Source organism: Leucoraja erinacea, chromosome 2 (genome assembly GCF_028641065.1).
Source record: "Leucoraja erinacea ecotype New England chromosome 2, Leri_hhj_1, whole genome shotgun sequence".
In the NCBI taxonomy this organism is placed as follows: domain Eukaryota; kingdom Metazoa; phylum Chordata; class Chondrichthyes; order Rajiformes; family Rajidae; genus Leucoraja; species Leucoraja erinaceus.
The window spans coordinates 73,344,631-73,370,414 of record NC_073378.1 but is presented as its reverse complement, the minus strand read 5'-3'; the positions used below and the strand labels follow the sequence as shown (position 1 = coordinate 73,370,414).

Genomic DNA, 25,784 nt, shown 5'->3' with positions numbered 1-25,784 from the left:
CGGGTTATTGATTGGGGACAATCAGCCATGATCACAATGAATGGAGGTGCTGACTCAAGGGTAGCTGGCTCGAATGGAGGTGCTGACTGACTTGCAACATAGTCTGAGACCTACTAGGCTATGTATTAAGCGCTGGATAGTGCAATTCAACCGGCTATCACTGTTTTGATCGTCCAACTTGATGTCTCTTCTATCCCGTAATGTTATGTGGTTATTATTGAATTACATACAACTAATAGAATATTCATATATTGATTTGAGTATAACTACAATTGGGATTGTCTATTAGAGGATGAAATGAATATCAGTTTTTACATTTTACATTGTTTAATTTAGTTTTGTCTTTAAATTTAGAGAGAAGTGATATTTCGTTTTGAATAGGATGAAAGCTTAAGCATGTTTTATAAAATTAAAAAAAAAACAATAGAGTATTGTGTTCAAACTTTCTTGTGAACATACTTCCTTTTGCTTTTCAGTTTCGCTGTGAATGAAGTGCTTGGTTTACATCCGAAAAGATGCTGGCATTTTTCCTGATTGGCTTTCTTGTACATCTTGTCTTCTTTGCCGCAATTTTTGACATCTACTTTACTTCTCCCCTGGTCCACGGAACAACTCCTCACCGTGTCCCTCGTGAACCACCAGCGAAACGTCTCGTTCTCTTTGTTGCTGATGGATTACGTGCTGACACGTTTTTTGAACTGGATACGGAGGGACAAACACGTTCGCCATTTCTCCGGTATGAGTAGTGATGGTTACAGAAAATGCGTATCTTTCAGATTCTTAAAAGAGTTTGATAGAGTGTAGTGAACATGGTCTCCTCTTATTTTGGAGACAAAAACTATTTTAGAATGTTAGATAAATAGATAAAGGAGAAAGTAAAAGGGTTTAGATAAAGTTGCATGGGGGAAAGCTCATATGCCGTGTTTAAACAATCGATGAACCTAGTTAGACTGTATGCATTTTAAATGTGGAAAAATAAATCATTTTAAATGTGGAAAAATAAATCTGAAATAGTCAACATCAAATGTTTTCTTCCCAATTGTATATTGTATACATGTAGGCTGATTAGACTTTCAGATATATATATATTTTCAAAATAATTACCTACTTATTATGATATTTCAGCTTCTATTTATTCTTATTTCTGTGTCCATGTGTGTTTGTTCCTATCCATCCATTATAAAGTGTTAAGAGGCACGCTTTTGCCTTCCTGATCAGCTGTAGACGTGACTTCTTCAATGGGATGGGCTGCTCACTGAGTTGATGACATTATAATTGCTTGACATGAGGAATCCCTATGAAGTGACATTTTTTAAAGGCAAAATCTGCACAAGATATTTCCCGATGTTTGTATGCTATTTTTAAAATTCCAGTTAGCTGTGAGGATCATTGCCTCAATATAGACCATAAATTGCTTTTCAGTTATTCTGTCCCTATCCCCGGTGCTCTGGTGGAGGTCGTTTATGTCATCTTGGATGTTTTATTTTGCAAACGATAAAATGATTTTTAGCAAGGTTTGAACAAGAAATTATAAAAACTTAATTGGATAAGGTTCAGATATTTGTACATGGAATCCATACCTTGTTAAAAGGGGAGATAATTGATGATTTTTTTAAATGAAGTTAAAAATATCCTTATATATTTATATATATATATGAACAAATGTTTAATGATTGGGCATCAAGCTCAATATTAATAACATAAATCATATAAGCAATAGCATTATAAAAACTACAACATATTAAGGCCACAGTTTGAGAATAAGGGGTAAGCCATTTACGGAGACAAGGAAACACTTTTTCTCAGAGAGTTGTGCGTGGAATTTTCTGCCTCAGAGGGTGGTGGAGGCAGGTTCTCTGGATAATTTCAAGAGAGAGCCAGATAGGGATCTTAAAGATAGCGGAGTCAGGGGAAATGGGGAGAAGGCAGGAACGGGGTGCTGGTTGGGGATGATCAGCCATGATCACATTGAATGGCGGTGCTGGCTCGAAGGGCAGAATGGCCTACTCCTGCACCGATTGTCTATTGTCTAAGACAAGTCGAGACACCTGGCAGCCCAAAACTGTAGCTCACAGAGCTCCTCACTGTCGAGACTATGTTATGAACTCCAATTGATGCTGAACACCAAACACCAACTTGCCCATCCGTGAAATTAAATAAAGAGGCAGGTAGTTTAGGATGGAATATTGTAGTGAGTTCATACAAACCGGAGATTGACACATTTGTTTCTTTTACAAAACGAAGATGATCATTTATTTTTGTCTGAAAATAAAAAGAGTTAATGCGAGCCATGAGACTTTGTTATGGCTCCGGAAGTGGCGGCGCTGTGAAACGGCTGCGGCTCGCCTGCAGTCTGTCTGTTTTTACTTTTTTTGTGTTGTTTTTTTTTGTCTTGTACAGTTATACTTTTGGTTATTAGGTTGTGTTATGTGTGGGGGGGGGCTGAAACAGGGCTGCTTTCTGTCGGGGGAATGCGACTTTCTTGTCCTATCCCCCTTCTCTTCCCCCGTCTGAGCTGAGGCCTAATGGCAGAGCTGACGGCCTCCAACCTGCAACCGACCTCGAGGATCCGGAGGTAAAGCCAGCCAGGACTTACCAACGCGAGACTGGCCGTCTTCGAGCTGCGGCGGCGTTTGGGCAGCGGCACGACACGGCGATCCGGTGAGGGTGGACGGTGCGGGGCTGAGACACTCCTGTGTGGGCGGCGCGGATCCCGGCTGGAAGGCGCTCCCGTGTGGGCGGCCTGGTGCGGGGCGGAGACGCTCCCGTGTGGGCGGCCCGGTGCGGGGCGGAGACGGTGTTCCGGTGGCTGAGGCGGTGTTCTGGCGGCGGCGACCTGAATCCGGGGCTCGGCCGCGGGCCAGTGGATGACATCGCCGGGAGCTCGCAGGTCACAAGTTGAAGCTTGTTTTCCGGAGCTCCCGTGGCAACAGCTGCGTCCGCTGGACGGGAGGGCGGCAGCTTCGACCACTCCCGGGCCGCGGAGCTTGAACCGCGGGACTGACTTATCATCGCCCGGTGAGGTATCGCCTCAGCGCAGAGGGAGAAGAGGAGGGAAGAGACAGTAACCCTAAAACTTTTTGTCTCCATCACAGCGAGGAGGTGCTTGGTGAACTCACTGTGGTGGATGTTAATTTGTGTTTATTGTGTGTTGTTTAGTATTACATGTATGGCTGCAGGCAACAACATTTCGTTCAGACCGAAAGGTCTGAATGACAAATAAAGGATTCAATTCAATTCAATTTGTAACTCTCTCTGCTTAAGCACTTACTATATAAGACTCAACAAATAACAGGTAAGAAAAATGACAGGTGATGACTGTTGGTTGAATTGGTCAGGCAACTGCCCTACTTCTCTTCAACTCAGCACAGCAAGCTGGACTTGTTTAGTATCTTATCTGTAAAGCTATACCACTGAGAATATTATGCTATTTCATTTCATTTATATAAAATGACAGCCTTGATTATCTGCTCAGTCTGCAGTGGGAATCAACTATCCAAAACATGCATGAAACAATTGGCCATTGACAACGGCCATTGACAACGCCCAGAGGAGTGTCGGCTGCCCTCTCCTTACCTTGGAGGACTTACACAGTTCCCGCTGCATCAAAAAATCCCAGAGCATCATAAAGGACAATTCCCACCCAGGACACTCACTGTTTGAACTGTTGCTGTCAGGCAGACGGTACAGATCTACAAGGACAAGGACGAACAGACTAAAAAACAGTTTTTACCCCACTGCTATAAAAGCACTAAATGTAGCCGCCAAGGAACGCAGGGGCGAGACAAACTAAGGGACTGTGGTACACTGTGAAATCGACAGAGGGATGGAGGGTTGGGTGTTTATGCGTGCTATTTTCATGATATTTATTTAGTTGTTTATCTTTTAATATTTTACCTTGTATGTATCATTAGCTTTTAGAAATGTTTGAATGGTGCACTGACTGGCTGACATTTTTAAATTTCGTTGTACATGGCTCATGTTACAATGACAATAAAGAAACTATTCTATTCTATTCTATTCTCTCCCTAAATTCAAGTGTTTGCTTTTTAATCCAAAAAAAAGTAAGTCTGCATAAACTGTTCAAAGCCTGTTAATTCCCAGAGCATTGTTATAAATAATTTATATTAATTTGTTCTTAATCCAATCATGAATGATTGTTTCTGCTCTAGTTCTGAGGAGTGGGAGCCTTGACAATTAGGGGAAGAGGAGGGGGAGGGGAACCTCTAGCACTGAAGGCATATTTGTGCAGCAGGTAGTGGTGCTGCTTCACACCCTCAGCACCACATGTTCAATCCTGACATCCAGTGCCCTACCACCCCCCTCCAAGTGTTTGTTCCCCCTCGCCTTGCATGCCAAACTTTCTCTGCTTGGTTGTAAATTACTCCAAGTGTAGACTGGGGAGTGGGAGAATCGGGGTAGAGATAACGAATCCAATCTTTATAATATAAGTAAGCAGCATTATTTATCAATAAATTCAGTGCTGATGCAGGTAAAGTTATTTATAACTTTATAGTTTTATTAAAACGGAACAATGTACTACAAATGGCTGAGTTGAGAAAATGAGCAAAAATAATCTAATGAGTTGAGAGAAAATAGATTACAGGGAATTAAGTGGAAAAATCTGATTGAGATTCCTTTGAGAGCCAATATAGATTTCATGGGCTGAACTGCTCCTTTCTTTATCATAAGAAAATAAGATAATACAATAATAGATTAGTATGCAATCAACAATGTACTCACTTGATTTCAGGAATAATTACATTTAAGAGACAAGACAAGAATGTTTTATTGTCATATGTCCCAGATAGAACAAAGAAATTCTTACTTGCTGCAGCACAACAGAATATGCAAACATAGTATGATATGACAACCGAGAGAGAAAAAAGAAAAGGTCAGTGTGTATATATACACATACTCACAACATACATATATATATATAGATATATATATAGATACATATATATATAGAACATACATACATACATACATATATATATATATATATCAGGCATGTGCCGTGAGCAATTACTGAAAGGGTCAGTCAGTCGGCTTAAAAAAAAAAAATTAAACCGCGCATGCGCAGATTGTTCACTCCATTAAAAAATAAAAATTAAAACAGTAACAATTCAATTTGCCCACGGCTTCCTAGCCTCCTTTATTCTGAATTACTGAATGGATGGGGGGTGAAGGGTGATGGCAGGTGGAGAGATGGTGGGAAAAACAGTACAGGGAAAAGGTGAATCAGTTGTCATCATATTGAATGACAACACTTGTTCAAGGGACCAATTGGGGGGAGTGTTCCTTTCACAGCGCGTGGGAATTTTATTTTTTAAATCGTGCGGCCCTGTCCAGTCGCCGTTGTGGGAGCTCCGCGAAAACTGTGTATTTTTAACTTTCATGTTCCTTTTTAACTTATTTCTAAGTTCAAACTCCCTAGTACGAACAAAGTATGGCAGGGAAACCCTCTTAAATCTAAATTCTAGCGCAAACAGAGACTTTTTAAACGCTGTACTTACCGATCCAGTGTGGCCAGCAGAGATCAACAGAGGCTGGTGCAGCAACAATGGGAGCGCGGCTACAAGGAAAACCCGGAGAAAACATCGGGGTAAGCAGGGGGGGGGGGGGGGGGGGGGGGGGGGGGGGGATTCAGAATAGGCTGAAAGCCCTAGCCTTTCGTCCACCTCTGCCCAGCATTCTTCTGGCGAACGTCCAGTCCCTGGAAAACAAGCTGGATGACCTCAGGGCGAGGGTCAGACTCAGACCTCACTGATCACTGATTCCGGATCAGGTAATCTGCCCAACCGAGTCCTTCACTGTCCATCGTACTGACGGAACAAAAGCATCTGGGAAATCCAAGGGTGGAGGAGTCTGCTTCATGACCAGTAACAACTGGTGCAACCCTGGAAATATCAAGATGCTTTCCTGTTCCTGCTCGCCGGACCTGGAGCACCTGACGATCTCATGCCGCCCATTCTACCTTCCCCGGAAGTTCGGCTCAGTGATCATCACAGCTGTCTACATTCCACCGCATGTGGACACCGACATGGCACTATCGGCCCTACACGATGTGCTATGTCGACATCAAAACAAGAACACCAGGATGCGGCTATGGTGGTGGCTGGAGATTTTAATAAATCAAATCTCAAGAAGGTCATGCCAAACTTCTACCAACACATCACGTGTGCCACCAGGGGGGAAAGAACATTGGACCACTGCTATACGCCGTTCAGGAAAGGCTACAAGGCCGTTTCACTCCCTCCCCATGGAAAATCTGACCATGCTGCCATTTTCCTGCTGCCGGAGTATAAACAAACGATAGTTCGGGAAGCAGCAGTGACGAGGGACGTAAAACGGTGGTCCGACCAGTCAGAGGCCATGCTGCAAGATGCACTGAGTGATGTCGACTGGAATGTGTTCCAAGCAAGTTCCAGTGACGTCAGTGAGTTTGCGGAAGCAGTCATGGACTTCATCGCAACAATATCCGACAACATCGTCCCCATGGTAAGGGTAAGCACCTTCCCGAATCAAAAACCCTGGGTAGACAGGTCCGTTCGTGTGGCCTTGAATACTCGCACCGCTGCCTACAACTCGGGCCTGGCATCCGGAACCATGGACGTCTACAAGATAGAGTCCTACCGACTGCGAAGGGCGGTGTAGGACGCAAAAAATGAGGTACAGGGACAAGATGGAGTCACAGATGGAGCATCAGGACACCAGACGCCTGTGGCAGGGGCTTCGGATTGTAACCAACTACCGGAGCACCCCACCCTCATCCGCAAGTGCTGGCACCTCCTTAGCTGATGACCTGAACTCCTTTTACGCTCGTTTCGAGACGGGCAACACCACCCCAGGTCTGCCGACTATTGACAATACCGCCAGCGGGCTGGCTAACGAAGCTGAAGGGACAAATGTGCACACATTCTCGCGGTCCGAGCACGCTGTGAGGAGTGCTCTGACACGGGTGAACACGAGGAAAGCTGCAGGCCCCGATGGCATCTCGGGGCGAGTACTTAAATCCTGTGCTACGCAGCTAGATCCGGTGCTCACTACAATATTCAACCTCTCCCTGGACAAGTTCGTGGCCCCTGCCTGCTTAAAAAAATCCATCATTGTACCGGTATGTAAAAATGCCTCCCCAGCCTGTCTGAATGACTACTATCTGGTGGCCCTCACCTCGGTAGTCATGAAATGCTTTGAGAGGCTGGTGAAGAAACACATCTGCGCCTTCCTTCCTCGCAACATGGACCCGTTACAATTCGCATACCGTCCGAACAGATCCACGGATGATGCGGTCTCCCAGGTTTTGCACACCGCTCTCTCTCATCTTGACAGCCAGAAGGGGGGCTACGTGAGGATGCTGTTCATAGACTTCAGTTCAGCCTTCAACACGATAGTCCCCACCAGACTGTCCGAGAAGCTCCTGGAATTAGGGCTCAACACCCTCCCTGTGTGCCTGGGCCCTAGACTTTCTCACCGCTAGGCCCCAGGTAGTCAAGATGGGAGGGAATACATCGAAGTCCCTCGCCCTGAGCATAGGATCCCCCCAGGGTTGCGTCCTCAGCCCCCTATTGCACTCCCTGTACACACATGACTGTGTGGCTAGGTTCAGCTCCAACTCGATAATCAAGTTTGCTCATGACACTGTGGTGGTGGGCCTGATCTCAGACAACGATGAGAAGGCCTACCGGGAGGAGGTGGCTGATCTGGCACTCTGGTGTCAGGACAACAGCCTCCTCTTGAACATCAAAAAAACTAAGAAGTTGATCGTGGACTTTAGGAGGGCACATCATCCGAGGACATACACACTATTGAGGATAAATGGGGATACTGTGGATAGGGTGAGCTGCTTTAAATACCTGGGAGTCCACATCTCTGAGGATATGACATGGACATCACACGCTGCAGCACTCGTGAGTAAGGCAAGGCAGCGCCTGTACCATCTCAGGCAATTGAGGAAATTCAGAGTGTCTCCGAGGATCCTCCAGTGCTTCTACGCAGCGGCGGTGGAATGCCTCTTGACCGGAAATATCACAATCTGGTTTGTGAATTACTCTGGCCCAGGACGAAGGCTCTGCAATGTACCATCTCAGCACTATGGGAATTGAGCCCCTCTGAAATTCAGGAGTGTCTCCAGAGCGAGGATCCTTCCACCCCTGCAACGGACTTTCTACGCAGCGTTCGGTGCCATGCTGTGAAAACGGAGAGGTGCCTCTTCCAGACCATTAGGTAAATATCTCACCAGGTACTAACTTTACTGTACCATTCTACTGTTTTTTTTTTAAATTGCTGTTTTTTTTCCCTTTTTCCTTCCGCCCACAATATTTAATATGTAAAAGGATATGTGATTCTGTTCTATTCTGTTTATTGTTTGTTTGTTTGTTTTTTGCACAATGTCCGCAAGCATTGCCATTTTTCATTTCACTGCACATCTCGTATGTGTATGTGACGAATAAACTTGACTTGACTTGAGAGTCTGTGCCAGGGGTAAACTTGCGGGGAGGGCAGGAGTGTTGAGAAGGAGGGGGTCTGGGATAATGTCAGTAACTCACTCACCGTTGCCGCAGCTCTCCGGGGCGCGAAGCCACCCCCACTGTAGTCGGGGATAGAAGCAGCTCGGGGAGCTGCGAGCGGCCGCCAGGACCCGACAGCAGACTGGCCGCCACCTCTGTGCCTTCTGTCAGCCCGCTCACCTCTGGCAGTGCTCTCCGTCTGAACCCTGCCGCTCGCTCATATCAGCCGCTTCCAGCAAATCCTTAAATTCCCACAGCCGAGTAACCTCAATCACGCTGTTGGAATTTAAGGATTTGCGGGACATTAGTGAGGCCAGCGAGCGACAGGTGCGAGGTTTTTAGATGGAGAGCTGTCAGAGGTGAGCGGGGGCCAGCAGAAGGCGCTGAGGTGGCGGCCGGTTCTGCTGTCCGACCCGGCGGCCGCTCACACCCACCCGAGCTGCTTCTTCCCCTCCGCCTCAATGCGGTGGCTCTGTGCAAGGAGCGTTGCAAGTGGCATTATCCCGATCCCCTCCTTCACAACACTCCTGCCCTCCCCGCAACTTTCCCCCAGGCCAGACTCCCCAAACGCTGTGAAATGAGTTCTCCCCCACACCCCGGGAAATACAGTATTTAAAAACATCACCAAGAAATGTACTTACCACATCATTGGTACACGAGCTCCGTTCTTCTCTCTCTGTTTCCTAAGATACACTTAAAATAATGCCAATCCATATTTGAAAACCCCGCCAAGAAACTAGCGCTGCACATGCGCACTAGGCTGCTGCGCCTGTGCAATGCTGAAAAGGCAGAATTTCTGCTGCCTTCAGCCCCGCTTGAAATTGACGGCTTCCAGCAGCGCTGACTGCACGTGGGCTGCACAGACCTTCAAGGGTTACAAGCGCTGCGGTTGAAAGGCACGGAGAATTATGCCTTCCTCAGAGATCGATCTCTTAGATAGGCATAATTCTCCCATGCCTTTACTATTTAGATTTAGTTATTACCATTTTATAATTTTAGCAGGGTAGGCACGTGCCTGATATATATATACACATACACACATACTCAAAAAACAAACAGAACAGTGCAACAATAATAATAATAGTCTATTGTAGTTATGACAATAGACTATTGAGAAAGACTATTCTGAAAGATTCTACTTTTAATTGTCATTGGCAAGATCGATTACATTGTATAACATTAAAAACTAGCTAAGTTATCAAACTACTACCCTCCCATGTACATCTTAAAGTTTTTTTTCTGCATTCAGGAATGTGATCGAGCACAGTGGAAGTTGGGGAGTGTCTCATACCCGGGTTCCCACTGAATCCAGGCCAGGACACGTGGCTTTGATTGCAGGGTTTTATGAAGATGTCAGTGCTGTTGCTAAAGGTATGCAGTACTTAATATCTGTTGGAAATAATCATTCGCTTTACTGCCAGACACAAAATATTCTACTTGAACATCTTTCCAATGGGTGTGTTTTGAGAAGGAAAATGAATTAATGCTAAAAATTGTACATAAAAATGGAATTGATTATCATCTGTATTTTGTTTAAAATCAGGGAAATATTTGTGATTTTCATTTTAGTTAGATGGTAAATTATAGTTTACTTAGCGTCGCATTGGGCAGATTGATGTTAATGCCAAGTTTTGTCTCGGAATTACAGATTTTGTTTTTACAAATTGAGGAATCTGAAGTTGTATTCAGTTTATTTGAATGGTCTAATTCTATAACACAAAAACTATACATTAAAAAAAATATTTGATTTTTAAAGTATATTGATCCCATCGATACAATTTTCTTTTTTTTAAATTTGCCCAGTCTTACAAATACAAGTTAGCAGCATTGTTTGTCAAAACGACAGTGCTAATGAACTAAGCAGAATAGTATCCGTCAAATAGCTGAGTTCAAAACATAAGGAGAAGTAAAAGTTCTGAGCTTATTATTATGGCTACAATTTGGAAAGAGTTAAGAGCTAAACTTGCATTTCAGCAATAAAATCAGCGAAAGTTGAAAGCTCAGTTTATCAGATAACATCATCTGACTAGCTGAACATATCCAGCATTTTTGTTTTAACTTCTGACATCATGTGCCTTCTAGAGTTATGGAAATGACTATGCCCCATGTAGCATGTGGCTTTTTACGTACACATGTTTAATTCCTGCAGGTTGGAAAGAGAACCCGGTTGAATATGATTCTGTTTTTAATGAGAGCAAACACACCTGGTGCTGGGGAAGCCCTGACATTTTACCAATGTTTGCAAAAGGTAGGCAAATGTGGATTGTTACCACCTCAAAGCAAACTGTAAAAATGTTATTTATCTCTGTTCAATATGTTGGATCGAACAGGTAGGTTGTAACGAGGCAAGAGAGGTGAGGAGGTTGAGGGATGCAACTCCAGAGTTTAGGAAAATCAAAAAACTCCTGATGTTGGAAATTTGAAATAAAAAACAGAAAATGTTGGAAACACACAATTAGTCAGACAGCATTTGTGGAAAGGAGAATGTTCACGGTCCTTTTCTCAGTCTGACAATGTTTACCAGTATTTTCTGTTTTTTGTGCCAAAGTGTAGAGCTCTGGCTGCTCAAGGGACAGCCTCCAGATGAGGAGTGATTACATTCAAAAGCATCCATGAGCAGATTTGGAAGTGTTTAGACTTCTTGAATGCGAAATATTACAAAATAAAGGACGGGCAAGTGTGTGGAAATCGGAAAAGAATAATAAAAACTTTGTAAACAAGGTGTTGCTTAACTGGCAATTAACACAGTGTGATGGGTGAAAAGGACTATAAAATAAAGACTTGGTTGGTACAGAGTCATGCAGTAGACTTTATACAAAGAGGATGGGAAATGGAAGGGAAGCCAGGAGAGTGTTGATTAGTTGCCTGGAAGTAACAAAGGCGAGAATGAGGATTCAGCAACAGATAACCTAAGGCAAAGATGACATTAAGAAGGTATAAGTATGTATTTCCTTGAAAGTGGCAACACAGGTAGATAGGTTGGTCAAGAAGGCTTTTGGCACCTTTGCCAAATGTACTTTTCCAAATGTACTCCTGCATCACTTTCTTTGGGACATTGATGACTGCATCGGAGCTGCCTCCTGTACCCATGCAGAACTTGTCAACTTCATCTGCAGAAGGGTTTTGGCCCGAAACGTTGCCTATTTCCTTCGCTCCATAGATGCTGCCTCACCCGCTGAGTGTCTCCAGCACTTTTGTCTACCTTCGTCAACTTCATCCACTTGACTACCAACTTCCACCCTGCTTTCAGATTCACTTGAACCATCTCTAAATCTCTCTCCCTTTTTGATCACTCTATATCTCTATCTGAGGAGACAGGCTATTCACATCTACTGCAAACCCACTGTCTCTCACAACTGCCTAGACTACACCTGCTCTCAGCATATCTCTTGCAAGGAGGCCATCCTTTTCTCCTAGTTCCCCCCGTCAAGATGAGGTATTCCACTAGAACACATCTGAGATGTTATGATTTATATCTCCACCCCACAGTTATGGAAGGAGGCCGCATTTGCGTTTCCTGTGTTGCCCACAGTTCTGCTCTCACCAACAACACCCACAGCCACCCCACCTTGACAGATAGAACAGGGTGCTTACCCCTCACCCCACCAGCATCTGCATCCAACATGATATTCTTTGACATTTTCCCCAGGTTCAATGCAATCCCATCACCAGTCACCCTCTCCACCCCTCTCTACGTCTCCTTGGTTCGCTCACCCCTCCCCCTCCCTAGGCACTTTCCCCTGCAACTACAGGCGCAACTGTCCCTACTCCTCCTCCCTCCCTCGGTTCCAGGCTCAAACAGCCCTCTCAGGTGAGATAGAAGTAGACATGCACTTTCTCCATAATCATTTATTGCATCCGGTGCTCCCAATGTGGTCTCCTCGGCATTGCTGAGACCTAGTGTAGACTAGGTGACTCCTTTGCCGAACACTTGTGCTCTGTCCATTAGGGCCTACTGAAGTTCCTAATTGCAAGCCACTTCATCATTCCCATACTAACTTGTCTGTCCTCAGCCTCCTGTATTGTCAGAGTGATGCCACACGCAAAGTGGAAGAACAGCACATCATATTCCATTTGCAATGTTTACAATCCAACAGCATAAACATTAAATTATTTGATTTTGGGTAGTATTTCCCCCAGTGCCTTCAGACTTACACAGGTGTTCACACCCACCCACCCTTCTTTCCAACTCTCTCAACACCACCCTCCCCTGTCACCCAGTTCCTTTTTACCTCCTCCACCTCCTCCTTCTACTCATCACTCACTCCTACCCCTTCTGCGTCCCCTGATTTCACCACCCCCACCACTCTGTTTGCAGCTACATACCATTCCCTCCCTCGGGTTCTGTATTTCACTTGTCACCTTTCTTCCCTATTTGATTCCACCAGCTGCACCCCTTTGACTTTTCCACTTATCACCTCCAGCCTTGATTACTATCACCATCCTTTGCCCCATATCTGATTCACCTGCCATTCAACACCCCCATGTAGACCCACCTGTCATTTACCAACTCTTGCGCCGCCCCTTCTCACCGCTGTGATCCCTCTGTTCCAGACATGAAGAAGGGTACCGATCCGAAAAGCCAACTGTTCATTTCACTCTACAGTTGCTGCCTGGCTCTGAATCTTCCAGCAGTTTGTTTTTTTTGCTTAAGATTCCAGCAGTTTCTTGTGCCTCTTTTATGAAAGTTATTATTGAAAGAATTGCACCACTCTCTTCAGTAGTGTTTTTTTGGAGAACAAAAACATGCTGTGTTAATTTTACTTTTACAATGTCACATCAATGGTTTGGTCATCGAGTCATACAGCATGGAAACAGGCCCTTTGGCCCAATACAATACAATACAATACAATACAATACAATACAATTTATTGTCATTTGAGCCACAGTGAGGCTCAAACGAAATTCCATTTCCACAGCCATACAAACAAAGACAATTTCCTACAAACATACACACAATTTAATTCACACAAACATCCATCACAGTGAACCCACTGTGATGGAAGGCAAAGTCTTTTCTCTCCCTGTTCTCCATTTCTCTCCCAATGTCCAAGCCCCAGGTGGGCGATGATAAGTCCCACGGCCATTTTAGGCCGTGCCGGGCGATTTACGGCCCCACTCCCAGTCTAAAAGTCACAGTGTTGGAGCCTCCGGCGGGCGCTGGAATGTCCCACGGCCATGAAGCCGTGCCAGGCGATGTACGGCCCCACTCCGGGTCGTTCCAACCCCGCGACACGGGCTGGAGAAGTCGCGTTGCGGGAGCTCCGGGAAGCGGTCTCTCTCCACCCGGACACGCAAGCTCCCGATGTCCCAGTTCACCGGACCTGCGGCTGCGTTGCTGGAGCCTCCGAGCCCCAGTAGTCGAGTCGCAGCAGCGAGTCACCACCGCCCCCCACGCTCCGAGGCCGGCCAGCCCCACGATGGTGGGTAGTCTGCGGCTCCGCAGTCTCCCGAGCCCCCGGGTCGTTCAGGTTGGAGGCCGCTCCACGGTACTAGGCCCCAACGACAACGGAGACGGAGACCCGACAGGGAAAAGGTCTGGTCTCCCGGACAGGGAAGAGATGTTAAACAGTTTCCCCCACCCCCCCCACATGTACACATTTAAAACAAGTATTAAAAAAACACCAACACTACATTTAACTAGACAAAAAAAAAAAAAGACAGACAGGCTGTAGGGGCCGCTGCAACGGGTGAGTCGCGCCGCCAACTTGCCCATGCCGCCCAACTTGCCCCATCTACACTAGTCCCACCTGCCCCGCACATGGCCCATAACCCTCTAAACCTAGCCTATCCATGTACTGAATTCCCTTTCTTTCATGCTCATGGGTAACCAACCCTTGGACCTTTTTTACTCAAAGCTTTCCCAGAATTTTGAACATCTCTGTTTACCTTGTCTGTTTTAAGCAGCACAACCCAAATGCTCGTAAATGAATAGTTTTAAACTTTGTAGTAAATATCAACCAGTAAATATCCACTGATGAATAACTTGTGAAGCAATCTGGTGTGGATATTGTTCTTTTAGTGATAAGAGATTTGAGTCCCCTAGCATACAATTCCAAACTGTACAGCTTTGTTTCTTTGTCAGGCGAAAATCTGGTGCAAAGGTTGAGTGCATCACTGTGGCAGCACATTGCCTGTACCATGCACTGTTTGTGCATTGTTCATGAAATGTCACTGGTCTGATGCTTATGGATTTCTGAATTCAATTTTGATATAGAAATCTATGGCCAATATCAGAGTGCCCCCTCCCCCCCTTAAAAAAACATTACAGTAGATTTAACTTCTACAACTGCACAATATCATAAAACCTGGGAATTTATAATAAAGATAATAATTTTAATCGGCCCCTATGTATGTTCCTTTATTCATGTTTAAGCCAACAAAATGTTGACCACCACCATTCTTTTGCAGCAAGGTTCATTTTACAACTGAAAAATATGCCAGAAATGTTGAAATAAGAGTCTGACTATTAAAAGTTGTGATTCATGATATAATTGATGTCCAAACTCCACATGGTGAGATATTTGTATTTCGCTATTAACTTGTTCGGCTAAATTGTCGAATTCTTGTGATACAGGTGCCAGTGGTGACCATGTTTATACCCACATGTATCCAGCTGAAAAGGAGGATTTTGCTGCTGCAGACGCCTCCAAACTGGACACTTGGGTATTTAATGAAGTAAAGGTATCTGCTGCTTTTTTTTATTTTGGGTAGTGACATCCTAATATTAACTTTGGAGATTTTTAAATTATTCATAGAAATGTTTATTTCTGTTCCTTGTAAAATGTAATTTCTGATCTCTTTTGCATCTAATTCTTAGCTTGCATGAAGCTAAAGCATGGAATTACAGCCTAATTTTACAGCGATTGTTACTCCCATTTAAGATGTAACAATGAGATCATTTGGCTTTGGTATCAGAGAATTGTTGGAAGCTGGGGTCCAGGCATGTTGTGGGACTTCAATAGAAGGAACATTACCGCGTTGAATTGTTCAAACTAATATATTTGTCACCCAGGACACAATGCATTGTTCTTTGTCTCAACAGAATTTTTTTGAATATGCCAAAAGTAATGAAACACTTTCAAACAAAATGAAGGCAGATCAAGTTGTTTATTTCCTGCATTTACTTGGCCTGGACACAAATGGGCATGCTCACAGGCCAAAGTCACGGTAATCCTCGCTTATTCTTTGAAAATAAATTGTTTGCCTTCACTCTAGCCCTTTTTTCAGTTCCCAAATCTTGCTAGGTTCATGTATTGCTTGAAAGGGAGCAGGTGTTTAATTATCCTTCAAATACAAGCAAGTGCAAAACAGGGAGGTTACCAGTGAACTGAAAATCGTTGTAAAACTATGGCATAGATGAGTATTGCTAGCTTGAGGAATAATCATTTGGTTCTGTGATTTGCGTTTCCAGTTAACTTATCATGATCAATGATTTGATTTTTAGAGTAAGATAGAGGCACACTGTTGTATTTGTTTTCAAAAGTCGCAGAATATTATGGAATCAACAAGAAATGCATTTGGAGTTTAAGAACTGAAGTGAGGGTGATACATAAAAGATTTGACATCAGAGTTTGCAGATGATACCGGGTGAGAATGTATTGTCAGGAAGTGAGAATAGATCATTTTTAGAAAGTGTTAATTAAAGAGAATCAGTAGGAAATTTCGTTCAAGGTGCACTGTGTCTAGGTGTATATCTGAATGACAATAAAGTTTTCATTCATTCATGCATTCATTCATTCATTCATTCATGCATGATGGCAAATGCAATTAGACATCAGGTGAGTGTTAGTATATTTTGCATGCAGGTTAGTGTGTTTTATGTACAAGCAAGAACAGATGTAATTATATTTTAAGTGAGGAATGGATGAACAAAACAAAATATTGAGGTATGTAAGTTGCTAATAATCAACTCATAAGTGCAAACAAAATCATATATTATCCCAAATATATAGCATTATATTTATATATAGGGTCCATGATATTTTGTTAGACTTCACCACCCTCTTTAGTTTTACCATTGTTAGAATTTCTAGCATCTTAATATATGTGGAAATGTCATTGTTAGATAAGATTTTCATAAGAACCTACTCACTATTCTTGCCTCTTTGCCAACTGAAATGAAACCAACGTTTGAACTTGCAGTAGAATATGAACAGCTGTTTCAGTCTAATGTATCTGCTAATTTCCCATATCACGTTCTGTTCCTTCAACAAACTGTCCGGTCTATTTGCCAATCATGGTTTCGCCTTCAGTGACCAGCTCTGTTAATGTCTGTTAACCGTCTGTGTGGAGGGAAAAATGGGTTTCTCTTTTTGTCCTAAATCTGTCACAGTTAATTTTGCTCCCAAGTCTCCTCATTCCAGTTCTTTCAATACTGGGAATACTCTTTCAACTGACTCTGCTTCATCCCTTTGTTATTTGAACACAAAATTATTAATTTGTTCCATATTTTTCTCCATTGACTTTCTTTTGAAATTGTCATTTCTACATACCTGACAGAATTGTGGTGCAAAATAAAAACAAAATGCTGGAGGAACTCAGTGGGCCAGGCAGCATCTGTGGAGGGAAGCGGACAGATGATGTTCCAGGTCGGAAAGCTTCTTCAGTCTGTTCGAGGGGAGAAAGCTGGTAAAGAGAGGAAGGAGATGGGGCAAAAACTAAAGAGATGGGGCAAAAATTAGTGATAGGTGAATGCAGGCCGTCTAATTGGCCGATAGATAGAGATAATAACAAAGACTTGACGTGTTATTGAGACAAAAGAGTGCCAGATAAGGAATAAAAGAGGATTGAAACGTAATGCAGGGAGTAAAAGAAAATGGATTAAAGGAAAATGGGGGATGGAGTAGGATGGGGGGGGCATGATTCAGATTCAGATTCAGATTCAATTTTAATTGTCATTGTCAGTGTACAGTACAGAGACAACGAAATGCATTGGGGAGAAGGGGGGAGAAGGGAACAAAACTAGATGATGGAGATAATGCGGAAAAGTTATGTCCTTCAAAGCAAGGTGGCATGGTGGTGCAGTGGTAGAGTTGCTCTCATACAGCACTTGCAGCACCGGAGACCCGGGTTCGATCCTGACTACGGGTACTGTCTGTACAGAGTTTGTGCGTTCTCCCCGTGACTATCTGGGTTTTCTCCGAGATCTTCGGTTTCCTCCCACACTCCAAAGACGTACAGGTTTATAGGTTAATTGGCTTGGTATAAGTGTAAATTGTCCCTAGTGTGTGTAGGATAGTGTTGGGGATCGCTGATCGGTGCGGACTCGGTGTATCTCTAAACTAAACTAAAGCTAGGGGGAAAAGACAGAACAAAGTGGATGAGAAGGGTGGCTAGGGAGAGTTTATCAGAAATTTGAAAATCCAATGTTCATGCTGTTGGGTTGTAGGCTATCTATTTCAGGTTCCCCTTCTTGCCACCCTTCCTTTTTATCCTTTCAAAATCCAGCGGCAACAAAAAAAATGTTGCAACACTTGAAAAAACACAGCGCGTCATACGTCATCACGCGTACGTCATTTGTTATCACGCCGCGACACCGCCGCGTCACACGTCATCACACCGCGTATTTTTCGGTGACCTGATAAGTCAGTCAATGATGCTGGCAGTCCCTGACAAAATCGCCAAGTGGGACAGGCCCTTAAAATTGGAGTTTTCCATGTTCATACTGTTAGGTTAGAAACATAGAAAAATAGAATATGAGGTGCAGGAGTAGGCCATTCGGCCTTCGAGCCTGCACCGCCATTCAATATGATCATGGCTGATCATCCAAGGAAAGTATCCTGTAGATGCCTTCTCTCCATACCCCCTGATCCCCTTAGCCACAAGGGGACATCTAACTCCCTCTTAAATATAGCCAATGAACTGGCCTCAACTACCCTCTGTGGCAGAGAGTTCCAGAGATCACCACTCTCTGTGTGAAAAAAGTTCTTCTCATCTCGGTTTTAAAGGATTTCCCCCTTATCCTTAAGCTGTGACCCCACCTGGATTTCCCTAACATCGCAGATGATCTTCCTGCAGGTAGCCTGTCCAACCCCTGAAGAATTTTGTAAGTTTCTATAAGATCCCCCCTCAATCTTCTAAATTCTAGAGAGTATAAACCAAGTCTATCCAGTCTTTCTTCATAAGACAGTCCTGACATCCCAGGAAACAGTCTGGTGAACCGTCTCTGCACTCCCTCTATGGCAATAAGGTCCTTCCTCAGATTTGGAGACCAAAACTGTACGCAATACTCCAGGTGTGGTCTCACCAAGACCCTGTACAACTGCAGTAGAACCTCCCTGCTCCTATACTCAAATCCTTTTGCTATGAAAGCTAACATACCATTTCTTTCTTTACTGCCTGCTGCACCTGCATGCCTACCTTCAATGACTGGTGTAATCATGACATTATGGTCTCGCTGCATTCCCCCTTTTCCCAATCGGCCACCGATTGGTTAGGTTGTAAGCGACCCAAATAGAATATGATGTTCTGTTCCCTCTAGTTTGCGTGTGATATCACTCTAGCAATGGAGGAGGCCTAGAACAGGAAGGCCAATATGGGTAGGAAAGAACTGCAGATGCTGGTTTAAACCAAAGAGAAATCGATGGGAATGGGATGTGCTGCTAAAATGGTTAGCAAACCGGAGATCCAGCAGGCTTTGGCGGACCGAGCTCAAGTGTTCGGAGAAATGATCGCCTAGTCTACTCTTAATTTTGTTGACACAAATGGAGGCCACATTGGGAGCAGCGAATGGAGCAGATGAGGTTTGTGGAGGTGCATGTGAACCTCTGATTCACCAGGAATGGCTGTTGGAATCCCGGAATGGATTGTGAGGGAGGAGGTCTAGGATCAGGTGTTACATCTCCTGCAATTGCAGGGGAAAATACATAGGGAAGGGGTGATTTGGGTGAAAAGGGAACCAAAAGGTTATGGAGGGAGCAGTATTAGTGGAAAGGGGTCCGTATGGGAAGATGTGACTGATGAAGGGATCACATTGAGGATGTTGGACAATGATGTGTTGAATGTGAAGGTTGGTGGGATGAAATAGATTTCTTCTTTTAATGTTGTGAGGTAGAGCTTAAACTTAGGGTTAAACATTCCATGTGCAAATCATCATTATGACTGTTTTTCAACCAAAATGTACTATTTTGCACGGTGAAATTTAATGCAACTTCTCTTATTTTTGTGGCTTTGCCATCACGTAAATGGGAAGAAATATCTTCTGATTCCATGGTCTAGAGCAAAGGAGCATGGGCTGAAAATCAGAATTAGCTGCTTCTGGTGTAAAACAATTATTTGTGCAATGTCGGGTAGATGTTTGGAATGTCAGACATTAATGCAGATGGCGATGAGCTATTAATAATAAATCTGTAATTGATCCATTTTAATTAACCAAAGTGCAAAGGGATGCATGGCAAAGGCACATAAATGGAACTAGCTTATGTTTCAGCCAAGTTCCTATTGAACGGCAGAGCAGCATCGTGGGTCTGATTGGGCCGTTCCAATATTTCTATGTATACTTCTCTGTTGCAGGCTTATTTATTGCGTCTTTTTTTTGGTACCACAATTAAATTTGGTCAAAAAAATGGCTTAAAATGCAAAATCATTGTTATGCTTGTGGATCTGATGTGGTGCCCAAAGAGAATCCTTGCACTGCCCTTTCTGAAAGCTTTCGCTTGATTCCTTCATCTGTACGGAGTTTGTACGTTCTTTCCATGACCGTTCGGGTTTTCTCCGAGATCTTTGGTTTCCTCCCACACTCCCAAGACGTACAGGTTTGTAGGTTAATTGGTTTGGTAAATGCAAAAATTGTCGCAAGAGTGTGTACATTAGTGTTAGTATGTGGGAAATGCAGGTCGGCGTGGATCCGGTGGGCCGAAGGGCCTGTTTTTGCGCTGTATCTCTGAACTAAATTAAACTAAACTACCTAGGATACACTTGATTGGGTTCCAGGCATTTATCTTTATGCCTTTTTAGACCTCCAGCATCTCATGATACCTTTATAAAAGAGTAGTAGAGTTTGTGCCAAAGGCATGGGTAATTCTTATCCCTCAATTCAGATCACGTTGTTGAGTGTTCGGTGCAGCTCTTAAATGTTTCGTCACGAACACCAGACGTATTGTGTCACTTTCATGAATGGTGTTATCTGGTTCTATGTTTTCTACATTACATCAGTTACTACACATCAAAAGTATTTCTCTGTGAAGAACTTTCGAATGTTTTGAGCGTTATGAAAAGCATTTCTTCTTGCTCGCAAGATGAGAATTCATCTTGAGATCTGATATTTGCATAAATATCAGAATATCAGATATTGTCACTCGATATGGTTAATTGATGGTTTAATTTTCTTCACATTAGAATCACATAGAATGTGTGGTACAGGACAGGCCACTGAGTCTAGCGCTTCCATGCTATTCAACCTTCACACAAGCCTTTCCACACCCTTCATTACCGTGCCTATCAGCATGAACCTTCTCCTCCCATGTTTACCAAACTTCTCCTTAAATTGATTAATGAGACTACTCGTACAAAGTGAGTAACTATTACATCATTACTAAGTGAGTGTAAATCTATGGGTAACAAAGCTCACCTGAATTTCCTAGGAGATTTATTGATAATTATCTTGGCTCTATAATATATGACTTTCTTCTTTTTTCATTGACAGCCTATTAATCGAGCAAACTATTTATAGCATTGAGTAAACCTTGTCTTTGACAACATTTCCGAGAGGTTTGTTGCATGGGCGGACTTCTCGCTTTATTTTAATGAGTGATTCTGACCAGGATTAATTTTGCATATGGTGGACATGTGTTGAAATAAATCCAAGGGAATTATTATGGTTTTTAAGAAAGAACATGTTGAAACTGGAGCAGTATTGAAAACCGATGCATTTGAGTTTGGTCAGGTAGATTGGTGCAGATTTTTAATTCTAAAGGCGGTGAACCCTGCACGAAGGCATGCTGCCCCAAAAAAGGAACAGACATTCTTTTGACAGGATTAAATGATAAAGTTTGTATGGGGCATCCTTAAATTCAGGCATTTACCAATTGCAAGCTACCCCCAATGTTCTCTGCACCGGGCGCCTTCTACAACTGAAAAAAAGCAGGACTTCCAGATCAGTGTTAAATGGGAATGTATTTCACAAAGAAAAGCGTTCTATGACATGTGTGATGGGTGGGGTGGGGTGCAGTGCCTCATACCTAGTTCTAGCTTAGAATTGAATGATCTGATAACTTTACACCTGGGAAAGTGAAGTTTCTCCATTGCTTTGCATAATGATTAAAGAACTCAAAAATTCTTCAGATTGCTATTTTTTTTGCAGCGTGCACAGTTTTGTATATGAGGACACCACATGTCAGCCCATAAAGGGATTGTGATTTATCATTTTACTCTCCAGATAGAGTTTGGTTCACTGGAAAATTTGTGTGTGATATCACTGGGAGGTTATGTTATTCCTCTGTGGTTATATCATATTAATTGTAGCCATAGCAGAATCACATGCTCAATAGTTGTTTATGGTCAATATTCAGTGAGGTGTCCCCTCATCCTTCTAGCACCCCAACAAGTATAGGCCCAGAGCTGTCAAATGCTCATCATACTTTAACCCAATTATCCCTGGGATCATTCTCGTAAACCTCCTCTGGACACTCTTTAATGTCAGCTCATCCCCTCCTCAGTTATGGGATCCAAACTGCTCACAATACTCCAAATATGGTCCCACCAATGCCTTATGAAGCCTCAGCATTCCATCCCTGTTTTTATTCTATTTTTGTCTTAAAATGAATGCTAACATTGCATTTGCCTCCCTTACAACTGATACCTGCAAATTAATCTTTTGGGAACCTTGCACCAGCACTGCCAATTTCCTTGGACCTCCAATTTTTGAATCCTCTCCCCATTTAGAAAACAGTATATGCCTTTATTCCTGTGACCAGAGTGCATGACTCCACACTTTGCTGTGCTTTATTCCATCTGTCACTTTTTTGCCCACTCTCCTAACCTGTCCAAGTCCTTCTGCACACTCCTTGCTTCCTCTACACTCCCTGCACCTCCACCTATCTTCATATCATCTGCAAATTTGGCCACAAAGCCATCAATTGTATATTAATGATCAATTCCAATTCATTTTGTTTAAGAAAGAACTGCAGATGCTGGAAAAATCGAAGGTAGACAAAAATGCTGGAGAAACTCAGCGGGTGAGGCAGCACCTATGGAGCGAAGGAATAGGCGACGTTTCGGGTCGAGATCCTTCTTCAGACTGATGTCGGGGGGGAGGGGGAGGGGGATGGGAAAAAGAAAGGAAGAGACGGAGACAGTAGGCTTTGGGAGAGCTGGGAAGGGGAGGGGAAGGAAGGGGAAAGCAAGGACTACCTGAAATTGGAGAAGTTAATGTTCATACCACTGGGGTGTAAACTACCCAAGCTAAATATGAGGTGCTGCTCCTCCAATTTGCGGTGGGACACTCTGGCCATGGAGGAGTTGAAGTGCTGAGCCATCGGGAGATCAGATTGGTTATTGCAAACTGAACGGAGGTGTTGGGTGAAGCGATCGCCAAGCCTGCACTTGTTCTCACCAATGTAGAGCAGTTGACACCTGGAACAGTGGATACAATAGATGAGGTTGGAGGAGGTGCAGGTGAACCTCTGCCTCACCTGGAAAGACGGCTTGGGTCCTTGGAAGGAGTAGAGGAGGAAGGTAAAGTGACAAGTGTAGCATTTCCTGCTGCTGCAAGGGAATGTACCAAGGGAGGGAGTGGTTTGAATGGGAAGGGACAAATTGACCAAGGAGTTATGGAGGTAACTGGCTCTGCGGAAAGCAGAAAGTGGAGGAGATGGGAAGATGGGGTCAGTGGTGGGATCCCGTTGGAGGCGGAAATTCCAAATCATTGATTCAACTGATTCCAAAGTATTAATATTCAAAGAGTAGCGGCTCCAACTCCAACCCCTGTGCAACGCCATTTGTCACCAGCTGCCAACCAGAAAAGTCCCCTTTATTCCCACATTTTTGGCTTCTGCCATTCAGTCAATCTACTATTCATGTTAGTATAATTTCCTCTAATACCATGGGCTCTCATTTTGTTTAGCAGCTTCACGTGCAGCACCTTATCCACGTAAACAACATCCACTGACTCTCCTTCGTCTATCATGCTACATACTTCCTCAAAGAATTCCAATGGTTACCTGTACTGGGGCAGATTATACCTGAACTGGTCAGGGACGAATATCCTTGCAAGGGGGTTGGCCCTCTGCTGCTCAGGAGGGTTTTAACTAGAGTGGAGGGGTTGGGAACCAGAGCAGGAAGTCAACAAATGGAAAGACTGTGGGAATGTAGAATGACAAGTAAGTCTCAAAGGAAGTACAGTCAGGGAGAGGTTAAAGAAGATGATGAAGCTAATGGGCTGAAGTGTGCTTGTTTCAATGCAAAGATTATCATGGGTTATGCAGATGAACTCTGTGCCTGGATCAGTTCTTGGAACTATCATGCTCAATTCAATTCAACTTTAATGTCATCGCACAAATACAAGTACGAGTACAACGAAATGCAGTTTTGCGTCAGTCCGTAGTAGTTGTGCATAAAGAAATTTTAAAAAAAATAGAAAGAGAGAAGATACAGAATAATCAAAAAATACAGAATAATTAAACAATGGGGACAGAGGGACCAGAGAAATCTATCGGCGGGACTCCGAGTTCAGCAATGTGATTGTATTATTGTAGAAGTTGTTCCTCATCCTACTAGTGCATGACCTGAGGCTCCTGTACCGCCTCCCTGATGGGAGGAGGGCAAACAGTCCATGGTTGGGGTGTGAGGGGCCTTTGATGATCTTCCCAGCCCGTCTCAGACATCGTTTTCGGTGGAGGGCATCCATGGCAGGGAGCGAGTCACCGATGATGTGCTGCGCGGTTTTCACCACCCGTTGTAGTGCCTTCCTGTCCGCAGCAGTGCAGCTGCTGTACCATACCGTGAAGCAGGTGGCAGGATACTCTCTATGGTACAGCGGTAAAAGTTGGTCAGGAACCGGGGGGATAGGTGGGCTTTCTTTAATGCTGTGGCCATGACGGAGACTTGGTTGCGAGAGGGACACAAATGGCACCTCAATGTTTAAGGTTTTTTGCTGTTTCAGACATGATAGAGAGGTAGGTCAAGAGTGTTTTATTGTCACATGTTCAAGATAGAATAATGAAATTCTTACTTGCTGCAGCACAACAGAATATGGAAACATAATAAATAATATAACAAAAACTCAGTTTAAAAAAAAAGAACAAATAAAAAAACATTAATATTAATAATAATAATAGTCTATTGTAGTTCAGAACTTATGAGGTTGTAGTGTTTAATAGCCTGACGACTAGGGAAGAAGCTGTTCCTGAACCTGGACATTACAGTTCTCAGGCTCCTGCACCTTCTTCCTGATGGCATGGTGGGACGAATGTGTGGCCAGGATGGTGTGGTTCTTTAATGATGTTGGCTGCCTTTTTGAGACAGCGATTACGATAAATACCTTCGATGGTGGGGAGGTCAGAGTCGGTGATGGCCTGGGCAGTGTTTACAACTTTTTGTAGTCTTTTCCGCTCCTGGACGTTCAAGTTGCCGAACCTGACCACAATGCAACCAGTCAGAATGCTCTCCACTGTGCACCTGTAGAAGTACAAGGGAATCCTCTTTGACATACCGAATCTCCATAATCTCAGGAAATAGAGGTGCTGATGTGCTTTTTTTATAAAAGAGGTGGAGGAGTTACTCTAATAATGTCACAGTGGCCATCAGAGAGGACCTACTGGAGAGTTCGTCCATATACTGTAGGGAGAGCTCAAAAATAAGAAAGGTGAAATCACTCTAATGGGATTGTATACTACAGGCCCCCCAATCATCAGCGGGAGATAGATAAACATGTACGTAGATAGCTTACGGAAAGATACAAAAGCAACAGGGTTGTTGTAGTGGGCAACTTTAGCTACTGTTGAACATTCTTTCTGTGGGAGAGAATTATGGGGACAGTGATCACAACAGAATTTTAAGATTGTTTTGAATAGGGAGAACTCTGGGCCTTGGGGAAGAAACTGAATTGGACTAAGGCAAATCATAACGTTATTAGGCAGTTGCCAGTTCATTCATTTGCTAGAGGGAGTAAATTGGGAGCAGTTGTTGGGCAAGTCCACATCTGACATGTGGGAGTTGCTTAAAGGCCAATTGATCAAAATTCAGAACCAGCATGTTCCATTATGGAGGAGGAATAAGTACAGCATATTGAGGGAACCTTGGAGGACCAATGAGGTGGTAAACATGGCCAAA

The 25,784-nt window shown here is 43.7% G+C and overlaps 1 protein-coding gene across 1 annotated transcript in view; it reads left to right on the top strand.

Annotated features, from left to right (window-relative positions):
• The window catches only part of pign (phosphatidylinositol glycan anchor biosynthesis, class N), a 153,176-nt gene that overhangs the window by 21,807 nt on the left and 105,585 nt on the right, over nt 1-25,784 (top strand). Inside the window, exons 2-6 of the mRNA XM_055649699.1 lie at nt 477-736; nt 9,763-9,884; nt 10,663-10,761; nt 15,091-15,197; nt 15,559-15,683. Of these exons, the coding sequence (XP_055505674.1) occupies nt 516-736; nt 9,763-9,884; nt 10,663-10,761; nt 15,091-15,197; nt 15,559-15,683 (674 nt within the window). The 5' untranslated portion in view covers nt 477-515. The remainder of the gene's footprint in view (nt 1-476; nt 737-9,762; nt 9,885-10,662; nt 10,762-15,090; nt 15,198-15,558; nt 15,684-25,784) is intronic.